General features: G+C 52.8%; 1 protein-coding gene and 1 pseudogene across 1 annotated transcript; both read left to right on the top strand.

Moving 5' to 3' along the window:
- Positions 1-1,614: 1,614 nt before the first annotated feature.
- Positions 1,615-4,900, top strand: LOC120640428 (annotated as a pseudogene).
- A 2,038-nt stretch (positions 4,901-6,938) lies between these two features.
- LOC120639979 (scarecrow-like protein 14) lies at positions 6,939-7,871 on the top strand. Its single transcript, XM_039915884.1, has one exon. It carries the CDS (start codon positions 6,939-6,941, stop codon positions 7,869-7,871), a length of 933 nt encoding a protein of 310 aa, XP_039771818.1.
- The last annotated feature ends 5,048 nt before the right edge of the window (positions 7,872-12,919 follow it).

Genomic DNA, 12,919 nt, shown 5'->3' with positions numbered 1-12,919 from the left:
GACTAGTTGCCATGCTAATTAGGTACGGTAGAAGTCGAGGGGTTTCCTGCCTCTCGCGAGCATATAGGAATTTTACTGACTTTAATTCCTGCTGAAATATAAGGACAACGGGCGGGGTTGTGTAGTTGTGATACCCCGCTGGTGTAGGCAAAATGGCTAAGGTCGCGGTGTGTGGCTCATTTCGTTAAGCGTTTGAAAGTACTAGCCACATGCCGAGAAATATGGTAATCGGTAAGCTGAAGTACCTGATTGGACCAGCGAGTGGAACGATCTCGCACCCTCTTGGTAGTAGTAGGTTTTATTTTTTTGTCCGGACGTACGGGTGCAGAGACGTCGGGCTCTGTAGTCGGGGAGGGTGTTCCGGATCCACGGACTGGAAAGAAAGGGGAAATGTTGTGTGGGTGACTTGGTTCCCATATGTGTGGTCTAGGTTCCCCTGGCCAGGTTGAAATCCGATTCAGAATCGTCCGCCTCTCACGGCATGAGACTGCTTAATGTTTTCGGTCACACAGAGTAACAAGTGGAACATGATGATGATAATACTGCTGGTTGATTAAATGATTGCTCTACCATGTTTGTGTAGAGTTGGATGCAAACTTAGAATGGTTAATCCAACTAGAAGATGGATAGATAAAATCTGAAAATAAGGACCAACTGTTAGTGGCATTTTTGGCAAAACAAACCCCACAAACCAAAAAGCCTTGCATGTCTAGTTATCGGACTATGTTATATCCGGTGACGGGTCAGTCTTGCTGAGTATTAGTATACTCAGCCTTGCTTGTGGCACTATTTTTCAGGTACTAACTTCGAAAATCTGTTTGCAAGTCTTACTTGGCCGTGTACTCTGCCTCCGGGTTGGTCTGTCGAGTGGGATGGTCATTCAGCTAGTGCTAATCACCCTCCTGCTGAGTGACGCTTTCGTACGGGCTTTATCGATGCGTCATGTTATTTCGCTAGTTACCTTTTAATGCTTCCGCTGAACTATGACACTTGAATAATTTGTGTAGTTTGGAACTCTGTAGTACTTCGCTACTCTGAACATGTTTTGTAATAAATTTACTTTCCGCTGCAAACTCTGAGATGTATGAAGTGTTCTGTGTTGTAATCTCTGGGCTCACCTTCGTGTGAGTGTTGTCTGCTGATCCTGGAATAGCGTGGCTTTAATCGAGGCTTCACTCGAGGAACTACCGGTGCGTGTCGATTTGGGTCAGAGTTGCCTAGCAACAAAGATCAGTGCACCCGGGCCCAGTTAGTTTGGGTGGTTCCGCCACACTTAGTTCCACCAGGGACATCTCTAAACTTTCCTACACATAAGTCCACCTGGGAACACACTAAGTCTCTCTGCATAGCCCGTAGCCACGTAGCTAGGACTGCACATCAATGATCAAGTCAAAGAAGGTAATTGGCTTATCCGTTCCATTATATTGGATATGTGGTAGCACGGAAAGGTGCTCAAAACCGACGTTGTCCACTCGGTTCTTAATCGATCCAAGCGGACTATGCCCATGTGACTTCATTCTCTAGGCCCTAACATTCCGCTCGAATCTCGGTACTACTACTTCACTAGCCACCAAACCAAACCAGTGCGATCAAGGATTATTGGTAAGTGTGATCCTCCAAACCATTTCTTTCTAGCAAGCAATATGAGTATTCTAAGCAGAGCTAAGCATCTAGTCAGATTAAGTTATTAACTGACTAACAAGTGACAAGGACATGGATAACAATTCAAGGAAGGGTAATGCAAGAGAGTAGGTACCAAAATGCAATACATACATACTATATAACCCCACATTACCCGGTGAAGTAACTAACTAACTCAGATTAAATAGGAGTAAGGAATCATGCTTAGCTGCTTGCCTTGGTTAGCTTCGGACTCGACCACGAACGGGACTCCGGGTGCAGACTCCACGGACTCGGCGGGCTCCACAGGTTCGTTCTCCGACGGTTCGGTCACTATATTGCATGAATGCGATGCAAGAATTAAAAAACGAACTAAACAACAAAGTATAAATCATGAAATAATTTGGGCATGCAGAGGACAATGGAAAGAACTCATGAAAATTGGTTGTGCAGCAAAAGCATTTTCCTATAAGAAATCATAAATAGATCAATTTTCAGCTACTCTAAGCAAGATAAATCGGGAAAGGCATGCAAACTAAACTAAACAAATCCAAGAAAATTATCTTAGATACTAGGCATGAAAACAAAGATAACAAAACTGGTTTTGCCATTTTATCACTTTCCTGCACAGAGTTCTATAATAAACCATTTTCAGACAAAGTATAAGAAAACAAATTAAAACTTTGATAAACATCAAGGAACCATGTGAACAAGTTGCACCACTGAAAACTACACCTCACAAGGAGTCTAACAAAATTTAGTTTGAGATTTTTAAAGCAAAGCACAAATAAATAAGCATTAAACTCACTTTTGCAAGATAAATCTACAACAAAGTAACATGCACAACAATATTTTTCCTAAGTAGATCTAATCTAGAGGAATCCAACAAAACAAGTTTCATAATTTCTAGAGCAATACATGAATTTCTAGGGATTTTGCAAGTTTGCAGATATATGAAACCTAAGAAACCCTAGCGAAATTGCTAGGTCTACCCGAGGGTAGCCATCCCGGCCACCGACAGGTGGGCCCAGGGGGCCGGGCGGCACCACCAGCCCGGGTCAAGGCCAAGGCCTGACTTGACCCAGCGCCTGGGCGCGCCCACGCGGCGGCGCCCGCGGACGGCGGCGCGGCGGAGCGAGGCCGGAGCGGGCCAGGGGCGGCGCGCACGGGAATGAGGAGGAGGCGGCTAGCCTCACCGACGGTGGCGCAGGCGAGGAGCGGCGGCGAGGGGGCGGTGCGACGGGCAGGGGCGGCGGCGGGCGGAGGAGAGCGGCGGCTGCCCTGCAGGGAGGCGGATGGGGCTGGGTTAAGGGCGAAATCGAAGGACGACGACGCGAGGAAGCTCCCAACGCGAAGAATCGAGGCGGCGTTTACCGGAGATGGCGAATCGGGGCGGCGAGGGAGCTCGGGCGGCGGCAATGGAGAGTCGGGGCTAGGGTTTGAGGCGGGGAACGGGGCCGGCCTCGACGCGGATAAGGAGAGGGGGCGAGGGAGGAGTGAAGGGGCGGCACGGGACACAAGGATGGCCGGCACATGGCGCGACGCACGAGGTTGGACGCCGGCGACGGCGACGCATGCGGCGCGGCGCCGAACAGAGCAGAGGAGAGGGAGAGGCTGACAGGTGGGCCCGGCGGGGATTTTTATTTTCTTTTCCAATTTTTTCCTTGGGTTGTGACAAGGAGCAGGGCGCGGGGCAAGCGCCGCGCGGCCAAGGTGGTCGACCTGCACACCTTGCTTCTCCACTGCGCTAAGGCGGTGATCGATGACCGCCAGAGCGCGCACGAGCTGCTCAGGCAGATCAAGGAGCACGCCTCGCCCACCGGTGACACCACGCAGCGGCTTGCCCACTGCTTCGCGCAGGGTCTGGAGGCGCGCCTGGCCGGCAAGGGTGCCCAAGTGTACAGGTCGCTCACGGCGAACCGCACCTCTCTGGTGGAGTTCCTCAAGGCCTACCAGCTCTTCATGTCCACCTGCTGCTTCAGGAAGGTGGCCTTCACCTTCGCTAACAAGGCCATCTTTGATGCCGCGGTGGGGAGGAGCAAGCTGCACATTGTGGATTACGGCCTCCATTCCGGATTCCAGTGGCCGGAGCTGCTGCGCTTGCTGGGGACTCGGGACGGTGGGCCGCCAGAGGTGAGGATCACCGGCATCGACATCCCGCAGCCAGAGGTGAGGATCATCGATATCGACATCCCAGCGAACCACATGGCAGAGGTGGGCCATCGCCTGAGCAACTGCGCCCGTCAGCTCTGCGTGCCACTGAAGTTCGACGCCGTGGTGGCGGAGTGGCACACTGTCTGCATTGGCCATCTGAATGTGGAGCCGGATGAGATCCTTGTTGTCAACGACCTATTCAATTTCAGGATCTTGATGGACGAGGGATGTTGTCATAACAGACAGCCCGAGCCCGAGGGATGTTGTCCTCAGCAACATCAGCAAGATGAAGCCTGACGTGTTCATCCAAGGCATTGTCAATGGTTCATATGGCACCTTCTTCCTGTCACGGTTCCGGGAGGCCCTCTTTTACCACTCTGCACTATTCGACATGTTTGATGCAACCATGCCACGGGACAGCCAGCTGCGGCTGGTGCTTGAGCGTGATATCATTGGCTGGGTTGCCTTGAATGCCATTGCTTGTGAGGGTGAGGACCGGGTGGAGCGTGGTGAAACATACAAACAGTGGCAGGTCAGGAACCAACGGGCTGGCCTAAGGCAACTTCCGTTGAATGCCGAGACTGTTAAGATGGTGAGAGGAATGGTCAGGGATCACTACCACAAGGATTTTGTTATTGAAGAGGGTCAGCAATGGCTGCTGCAGGGGTGGAAGGGCCGCATCCTCTTAGCCCACTCGCTGTGGGTCTCGGATGATGTTGGCTCCGACTCTTAGTTGTTCTTTCACACTGGAACATAAATGGACGTGAGTATTAGGACCAGATACAGTTGTGGCTAGTGTTATTATGTGGAGAACTGAATATGTATATACGCAATCCAGTAGATGATATTTCTTTAAAGCTTAAGGCGGGCAGCCACTACATCGATTCTTGATCTTATACCTTTTCTCTTATGGCCTCTGGTTGCATAGGTGAGTCTTTTGAAGATGGTCAGGCCACGGAAGTCAAGACTGGAAGAGAAAAAGTAAAAAGATAAAGAATTGTGCAGTGATCTCACATTAGGATTTTGTAATTAAATATTTTGATGACCATGGATTGAAGTTTGAGACGTAGGGTTCATGCCAAGAAAAAATGCATAATAGGTTAGTTTCTATGTGGTAGCTAGCTAAACAACATTGGAATCACAGCTAGTTGTTGTCTCCATTGTCCAGGCAACATATGATTATAGCTGTTTTCGTTGGAATTGCCTAAAAAATTTAAAATATTTGTGTCTGTCTCTTCTATGCTTTAGATACTATGCTTTAGATACTACATACTAGGTACCTATTTTCATCATTATCCATGACTAAACGTCTCAATTATCCAAGTGAGGTTGGGATCATCAAACACTTGCTCCTAAAATGGTCTGTTCTTCTAGAGCTTCGAAACCATGGTACCATCATTGATCTTCATGGTCATGCCTCCAGAGGAAATCTTTATGGAGGATCTCATGGACCAATCATCGCCCTCCCCATCTGTCTGGACCTTCCCCTAATGCTCAGTGGTGCCTGTCAGGACTCACTCTCCCCTGATAACATGGTGCTCTCCCGCCAAGGCTCCCTAGCTGAATTGGTTATGTGGCTCTAATGGCACTCCACAGGTCCTGGGTTTGACTTCCCGTGAGAGCGAATTTTAAGTTGTGGTTAAAAAAAATCCCTCGTTTGCCCCCATGCCAAAGCATAGGTCTAAGGACCGGCTCAGGTCGTTCGTCATCTCACACGGGCTATGGTGCCGCTATGTAAGGGTGGGGCAAGGGTTCGGGGGGTTTTCTCGATTTGTGTGAGAAGGTCGTATCTATTATTATATCTAAATAGGTGAATCCTACTACCTATTTCTCTTGACATGCATGAAGCCACATCATCTTAAAACCCCACTAAGTTACATGTCACGTCATCATCCACTAAGACTTATATCTTCCATCGATCTTCTGCGGGTTTATGCATGCAATATCTTTCTATGGTATGCGCAGAGCATCACTTGAATTCCCGCAGCAACATGCGGGGAATTCATCTAGTTCTTCTTAATGCAATGCCCAGGGGCTGTCTTACCCCCCCCCCCCCCCCCCCCGTCGAGTTTTTTTTAACATGGTGCTCTCCCAAGTCTGCGCACATAAGCTCATAAAATTTTACACCAATACTCTGATCACCCTGCACTACTTTATGTGCAGAAGAACTTTGCCCAAATCCACCAAGGGATAATTGCTTCAGAAAGGACCCAGCAGGTGAACCAAGCTTTTAAACTCTGGTCTGCATTTCTAATCATTAATACTGTATGTTAGCCGGGAACATATCTAGAGCAAACCAAGTTTTAGTACAAACCCCGTGCAAACCTACTAAACAAAGTTTCAAAAAATTCTGAAAAAAATTCTGAATGTACTTCTCAGCTTACCTCATCTATGTATAAAATTTCATGGTCAAATTCATCTTACTCTAGAAGTTACAAAAAAGACAATTTTGGGGTGTATTTGAACTATTAGTGTTTGTCAGAAATTTATCTTTTTTTAACTTCTAGAGTAAGATGAATTTGATCATGTTGTTTTATATATAGATGAGGTAAGCTGTGAAGTACATTCATGATTTTTTTAGAATTTTTTAAAACTTTTTTTAGTAGGTTTGCACAATATTTGCACCAAAACTTAGTTTGCACGGGATATGTTCCCATGTTAGCCTGTAAAATTTTAATTAAATATGTTGTGCATTGCACAATTCTGAAGGTATTAGAAAAGGTGTTTGCTTCAATGGTCTCGTTTACAAAATGGAGTATTATGTTTGTGTGCTGTAGTTATTTTTGCAACCACTGTCCAAAGAACATTGGAAATATAGCCAGCCTTTGTCCTATTATCCAAGCAGCATTGGAGTTATAGGAAGACATTGTCTCTTGAATCATCTGGCACATGTGCACACTTCTTTTAAGGAGATGTTTCCATGCAGATTGGCAAAGTCTGTTCTCTTCATTATGATATATTAACCAAAAGCTGCAGCACCACACATTAGTATTTATCGACATGGCCACCACCCCAGAGGAATTCTTCGTGGCAGATCTCATGGAGCAGTCACCTCCAGCCACTTCTGTCTTCATTGACGATTTTCCCCGAAGTCCGATGGTGGAAGTGAGGGCTTCCACCATGTCCCTGGTGGTATGATGCTCCCCTACATATCACATGTGCTCATGGAGGACGACATTGATGATAAGATCTCTGATCACCCTGCACTACTCCGGATGCAGCAGCCCTTTGCTAAAATCCTCTCCTCTACCTTTGGCACCAACAATGCTGATACAGAGCGGGCCAATGATTTGTTGCATGGTGGCAGTGGTGATGCACTCAACTCAGCCTTACCAGAGGGTACAAATTCCATGGGGGCATTCTTGAAGGACATGGAAGAGTCCAGCGTGCTCTTTCCTAGAGAGAACATCTTCAGAAGGGAAGAGCTGGCGAATCAGATGCCCAGTGAAAGCAGCAATAAAAGTAGGTTCATGAAGATGTACAATCGATATGGTAATCTAGAAGAGGTAAGGACCAGCAAAGCTGCGATGGCAATCAAGGTGCTGGAGGACACTTGTGTCCATGAGATGTTAGATGATATGATGTTATGTGGCCATGAGATATGCATCAGAGACATAGAGAAGCTGCGCATTTCCATGGCTAATGAGGTGGAGAACAGTAGGAACAGGGGTGGTAGGAAGGTGGTGAGTAATGTGGTGGACATACGCACACTGTTGATCCTTTGTGCACAGGCGGTGGCAGTAAACGATCACACGAGAGCGCGTGAGCTACTGAAGCAGATCAAGCAACATGCATCAGAAACAGGGGATGTCACACAGAGGCTAGCTCAATGTTTTGCCAAGGGGCTGGAGGCACGGCTAGTGGGCACGGGGAGCCAGCTTTGGCAACTGCTCAAGGAAGAAAGGCTCTCAATCGTAGAGTTCCTAAAGGCACATAACCTCTACATGGCAGCCTGCTGCTTCAACAAGGTGGTGCTCGATTTTTCGATAATGACAGTCATGAAGGCCATGGTGGGCGAGAGAAAACTGCACATTGTTGACTATGGAATGAGCTATGGGTTCTGTCGTGGTATGCAAATCCACAGCCGGGTGGCATAATGCACCCGCCTAAGCCCAGAGGGTGAGTACTCGGGGGTCAGCTAGGATTAGTCCAATCTCAGAGGAAGAACACGATGAACGCAACAGGTTTAGAGTGGTTCGGGCCGCCGGAGCGTAATACCCTACGTCCATGTGTGTTGTATTGCTTGCGCTCTCAAGAGGTTGAGAGTCTTGGCGTGTCTAGTGCTGAGTCTCCAGGGAGTCTATGTTGTGCAGCGAGCGCCTCCCTTTTATATTTTAAGGGAGGCGCGTACATGGCCGTTGGGTCCCCGACAGGTGGGCCCAAGGATGTAGTATAAAACGACATACTGTTCAGACATTATGGCGTTGCAGGCGAAGGAGATCTTATTCCTGGATTTCCTTGCTCTGCCCGTGGGAATCCTCCGTCCAGCATATTCATGTCCTGTCTTGTCGAAACGGTGCTAGGGTGTAGCTTGCGGCGTTGACTGCAGCGTAGCCGAATGGGCCGTGTAGCTTGCGGCATAGGCGGTAAAGGTGCCGTGCCGTCGTATCCATTTAATGCAGCAGACGGGCTCTGTGCGGATGAGGCGCATGTGGCTGCACTGTGTACCTCGGTAATATGCGGTCTACAGTGAAGCCTGATAAAGGCTACCCCGCGTGCTGCGGCAGCAGAGCACTCTTCAACCATCCGCATTGAATGCGGTGGGTGGGTGAGTCTTCCAGCACAAGACCCGCGTCCGCGCCTGCGGGACACGTAGTGCCCCCGGACCCCCCCCGGCGGTATGTTGGTTCTATGCGCGTGGGAGGTCCGGATGGACGCGGGAGGTCCCGGACCCCTATGGGTGGTCCGAGCCCTCGGCTGTTGGCTCGGAGCTTCCCCTCCTCAGGGACACATGGCATCTCCGGACCCGTCCCAGAGCGGTGAGCGGGTCCGGAGCCGTTGGCCCGGTGAGGTAAGAGCCTGACCCATGGGGCCCGGCTGCTCCGCCTCTTATGGCGTAGTTACGGATGACTATGCGAGTCCCGCTTTGCTGCAGTAGGAGTGGGTATCCCTGCTACAGGGTACCGACAGTGGCCCCGGGCCCATCTCGGGAGAGGTGACGAACCCGCAGGTGGGGCCACTACTGTGATTTGGCTCTGCATAACTTGAAGCCTCTAGCATTAGACTATGTATACTGCAGGAGTCTTGTCCGGCTTTGACCATCCATCGGGTTTTTCGCTGCCTCATCACATTGCAACGGCTTACTGACTCGTGGTCCCCACATACAGTGGTACACCTAGTCACGCGAGCGACGCTCGGCATTGTTGTGGCCAGAGTAAACGGGATATTTACCACCAGCGCAGTTCCCGAAAAGCCTGGTCATGCCAGCGCTTTATGCGCGCACGTCAGCTCAGCTTCTGCCTCGCTTCGCGCACGGGCGACGGTTCAGATCTCACCTTTTCACACCTTTGTTTGTTACCCGCCCTCCCTGACAGGCGGGCCTGGGCCCCCTTGTCATGGACTGGGCAGTTAATACCAGGAGTGAGCATCGCTTGGGTTCCAGCGACGGTTCCCGGGCACGCCGGTTGGGTCAGGCTTCATAAAGGGACGAACCGCATACCGCGGTTACTTTTCCGCATTCGCCTTCTTCCTTCCAAACCTTTGCACCCCATTGCATTCGAGCCTCCTCGCCCGTTGCTCTTCTGCACAGATTGTTCCTCATCTCCATAGCAAGATGGTGTCCCTCGTTCGCCCCCGTCGTTTCCAGACTGAGGAGGAGCTGAACACGGTGCGCCGCCTACTTGGGTGGAGTCCACAGGAGACTGCCTGGGGGATTCGAGCAGGCTCGGTTCCCCTCGGTGATTTGTGTGCCAGGGAATTTGTGCTGTTCATTTCGCACATTTCCACCGGCCTGGGGCTGCCGATCTCTTCGTTCTTCCTGCTGCTGCTGGAAGACTTCGGCCTCCAGCTCCAGCATCTCACGCCCTACTCCATCCTCCTGAGGTCAATCTTCGTCCACTTGTGCGAGATGTTCGTGGGGGTGCGGCCCTGCGTCATCCTCTTCCGCCACTTCTTCGTCCTGGTGAAGTCCGGGAAGGGCAAGGATGAAGTGGGGGCATACTACTTCCAGACGAGGAGCGACTTGCAGACGCTCTACATCTCCGGGCTTACTGGCGAAAAGTGGGAGGATTGGCGCAAGGAGTGGGTAATCGCCACCACCGAAGCCAACGAGCGCCTCGTCATGCTGACCGGGAGACCCGCCTCCCACCGCCAATCCTGGAGGGCCAAGCGTCCCTGCCGTCGGAGTTCGACTCCGTGCTGAGCAAGATCAGGGCGCTGGGGGAGGGCGGCCGCACCTCACAGCATGTCCTCGAGGACTTCCTAAAGCGCCGGATCGCCCCTCTGAAGCAGCGGCTGCGTCCTGCCTGGAACTTCACCGGGCCCCAAGACTGCAGCAGGAGCTACTGCGGGGAGGACAGCGATCTGACCCAGGAAGCCCTGAAGGTCCTGGTGCGGGCAGTGAAGGGGGAGATCTTCGTCTCGGAGCACCTGATCCTTTCTTAGGGTGTCGTTCCTCTCTGCGAGGACTCACGCTTGAGGACTGCAACGGCCACCCTGCCGACCCTCGACGATGGTGGGCTAGCAGCACAAAACTGGAGGCGACCCGGACCATGGGATCCGGATCCCTAGTGCGTCCGGGGAGCAGGCTGTACCGAGCGCCGCAGGGTCAGGCCCTACTGCCAATGGCAAGCAGGCCGTGGCTGGTAGCTCCGCCGTGAGCGGTCGCAACCAGGCCCGGAGCAGCTCCGGCACATCGTCGGAGGAAGCAAGCCGGCGCAGGTTGCCCCGCGGCGACGGGACTCCAGTTATAGAGCCGGCCGCAAAGCGTCAGAGGACCGCTGAGGACGCGAGCTAGTGTAGCTCCCGGGCCCCCGGCTCCCGCAGGACCCCCGGAGTAGGCGCGCCGCAACCACCACCGCTGGGTGCAGCAGCAGCAGCAGCAGCAGACACGGGGTGCGGCTCCGCCACCGCCAGGGCAGCAGCAGCAGCCATGAGCTACGCCTCCACCGCTGCCTCGGGAACAGCAGCAGCCGCCACCACCACCGCCACCACCAGGGCAGCAACAGTAGCAGCAGCAGCCGCCTCCACCACCACCGCCACCACTAGGGCAGCAGCAGCAGCCTCCACCACCACTAGGGTAGCAGCAGCAGCAGAAGCAGTCGCCCAGCCTCCGTGGATGCTGGAGACCCGGCGCTTCAAGGTAAGTGTTCTTCCGTTTACTCCCCTTATGATCGGTGCTTCGCTTTTTGCTGAAGGCTTCTTCTCTTTGTTTGCCAGGGCCTCTCGCCCAAGCAGCTCTTCCACTGCTGCTGGCTCGTCAGTGGGGGTCTAGGCAACCGGCGCCTCGGCGGCAACAGCGGAAGCGATGGCGGATGTGGGGAGCTCGGGTGCAGCGACCTCTGCTAACCAAGGCCCGACGCGGTGGCCCCCAAGGCCCCAGCTACGGCGGCAGTCGCGCCGACACCGGGCTTGGCGACGGCGAGCACAGCGACAGCGGGCGCGGCAACGGCGAGCACCTCGGTTCCTGAGGTCCCGACGTCTGTGCCGGACAACCCCTCCCCCAGCTCCCAACCTACGGCAGAGGAAGAGCTGGAGGAGGTCTCTGGTAGGCGGCTCCTGCAGGGTCCCCTAGAGGAGGATGCGGCTCCCCTCCCCCAGGTGCTGGTCCGGATCCAGCAGACGATAGAGGAGGCGACCTCTACCGCCGAGGCGGCCTTCCAGCGGGAGTGGGATGCTCTAGAGAGCGAGCGTCAGCGCCTCGACGACTGGAATACCTGCCTAGAGGAGCGCACAAAGGCCGAAGCCTCCCGTGTCGCCGCCGCCCGGTCCGAGCTTGAGGCCGACCTTGAATCCTACAGGAAAGGGCTCCGGAAGGTGTTCGACCGGGAGTTTGCGGTGGTGAGACGGGAAAAAACCCTGGCGCTGCGGGAGGAGGCTATTGCCAAGGAGGAGGCTCGCCTCGCGGCCTAGCGATCCGAGTCCGAGTATCGCAGCCAGGGACTCAAGGTCCGCAAGCTGGAGCTCGACAAGCTCTCCGAGTCTCTGCACCAATGGCGCCAGGAGCTGCAGGAGACTACCAGCCAGCAGGCCATTGCCAAGATAGAGCTCGAGGGGGAGAGGAAGTCCCTTGCCTGGCGGGAATCGCTCACCACCACCATGGAGTAGGCCCTTGCGTGCCAGCGCGAGTGTCTTAATAAACTGAAGGAGTCAGTGGCGCAAAAAGAGGCCTCGCTCCAAGAGAAGGCCCACCAGCTAGAGGCGGCTCAGGCGGCACTGGATGCCCAGGTGCAGGAGGCGGTCCGGAAGCTGCAGGTGGACCAGCTCAGGGGGGCCCAGCGAATCGTCGACTGGGTGAGCGAAGCATGCTCAGCTCTGGTGCCACTTGGAATGAGTCCAATCCAAGTGGCGGAGCCGCCAGCTTCAATTGCTGACGCCCTCCCTGTGCTGAGCTCTGCTTCAGATAGACTCCGGGGCCTGGAGCCGATCCTTGCTGGCCACCTTGAAGCTGAGGGCCGCGAGCTGTGCCGCATGGTGGCGGAGTACATTCTGACCTGCCTCCGGAGCCACAACCCAGCTATCTCGCTAGCCCCCGTCATCGATGGTCCAGTGGCGGAGACGGAGGCCACTGCAGATTCCTGAGTTGGACCATCACAGCAGGCGATCTTTTGTTTTTTGTGTTATGTAAAAAACATTGTACTTGTTGAAACTTTAATAGAAGAAAATGTCAACTTAGCGGTTTGTCAGTTGCTCTGGTTTGTTGTATGCAGCACCCCGGCGCCCTGGCCCCCTGGTAGATAGGTTCAGTTGTTAGAACCTATCTGCCATCGGAGCTGAAGAAGACACTCTGGACCCCCGTATGAGGTTGAGCAAGCGTCCTTGGGCATAGGTGTAGCATAAATTGCAAGTTGAATGAGAGACTTATTCCCTGTATAGCAGAAAAAAACTACAGAGAAGAAAATCAAACTCGCTGGGATGGTAGTAATGATACTGCAACTTAGCTGTTTGACACATGCAGAATCGATCCTTGATGTCTGGCTCAAAGCGA

This window comes from Panicum virgatum, chromosome 7K (assembly GCF_016808335.1).
Source record: "Panicum virgatum strain AP13 chromosome 7K, P.virgatum_v5, whole genome shotgun sequence".
In the NCBI taxonomy this organism is placed as follows: domain Eukaryota; kingdom Viridiplantae; phylum Streptophyta; class Magnoliopsida; order Poales; family Poaceae; genus Panicum; species Panicum virgatum.
Note: the sequence above shows the minus strand (reverse complement) of the source record. Positions and strands in the feature narration are given on the sequence as shown.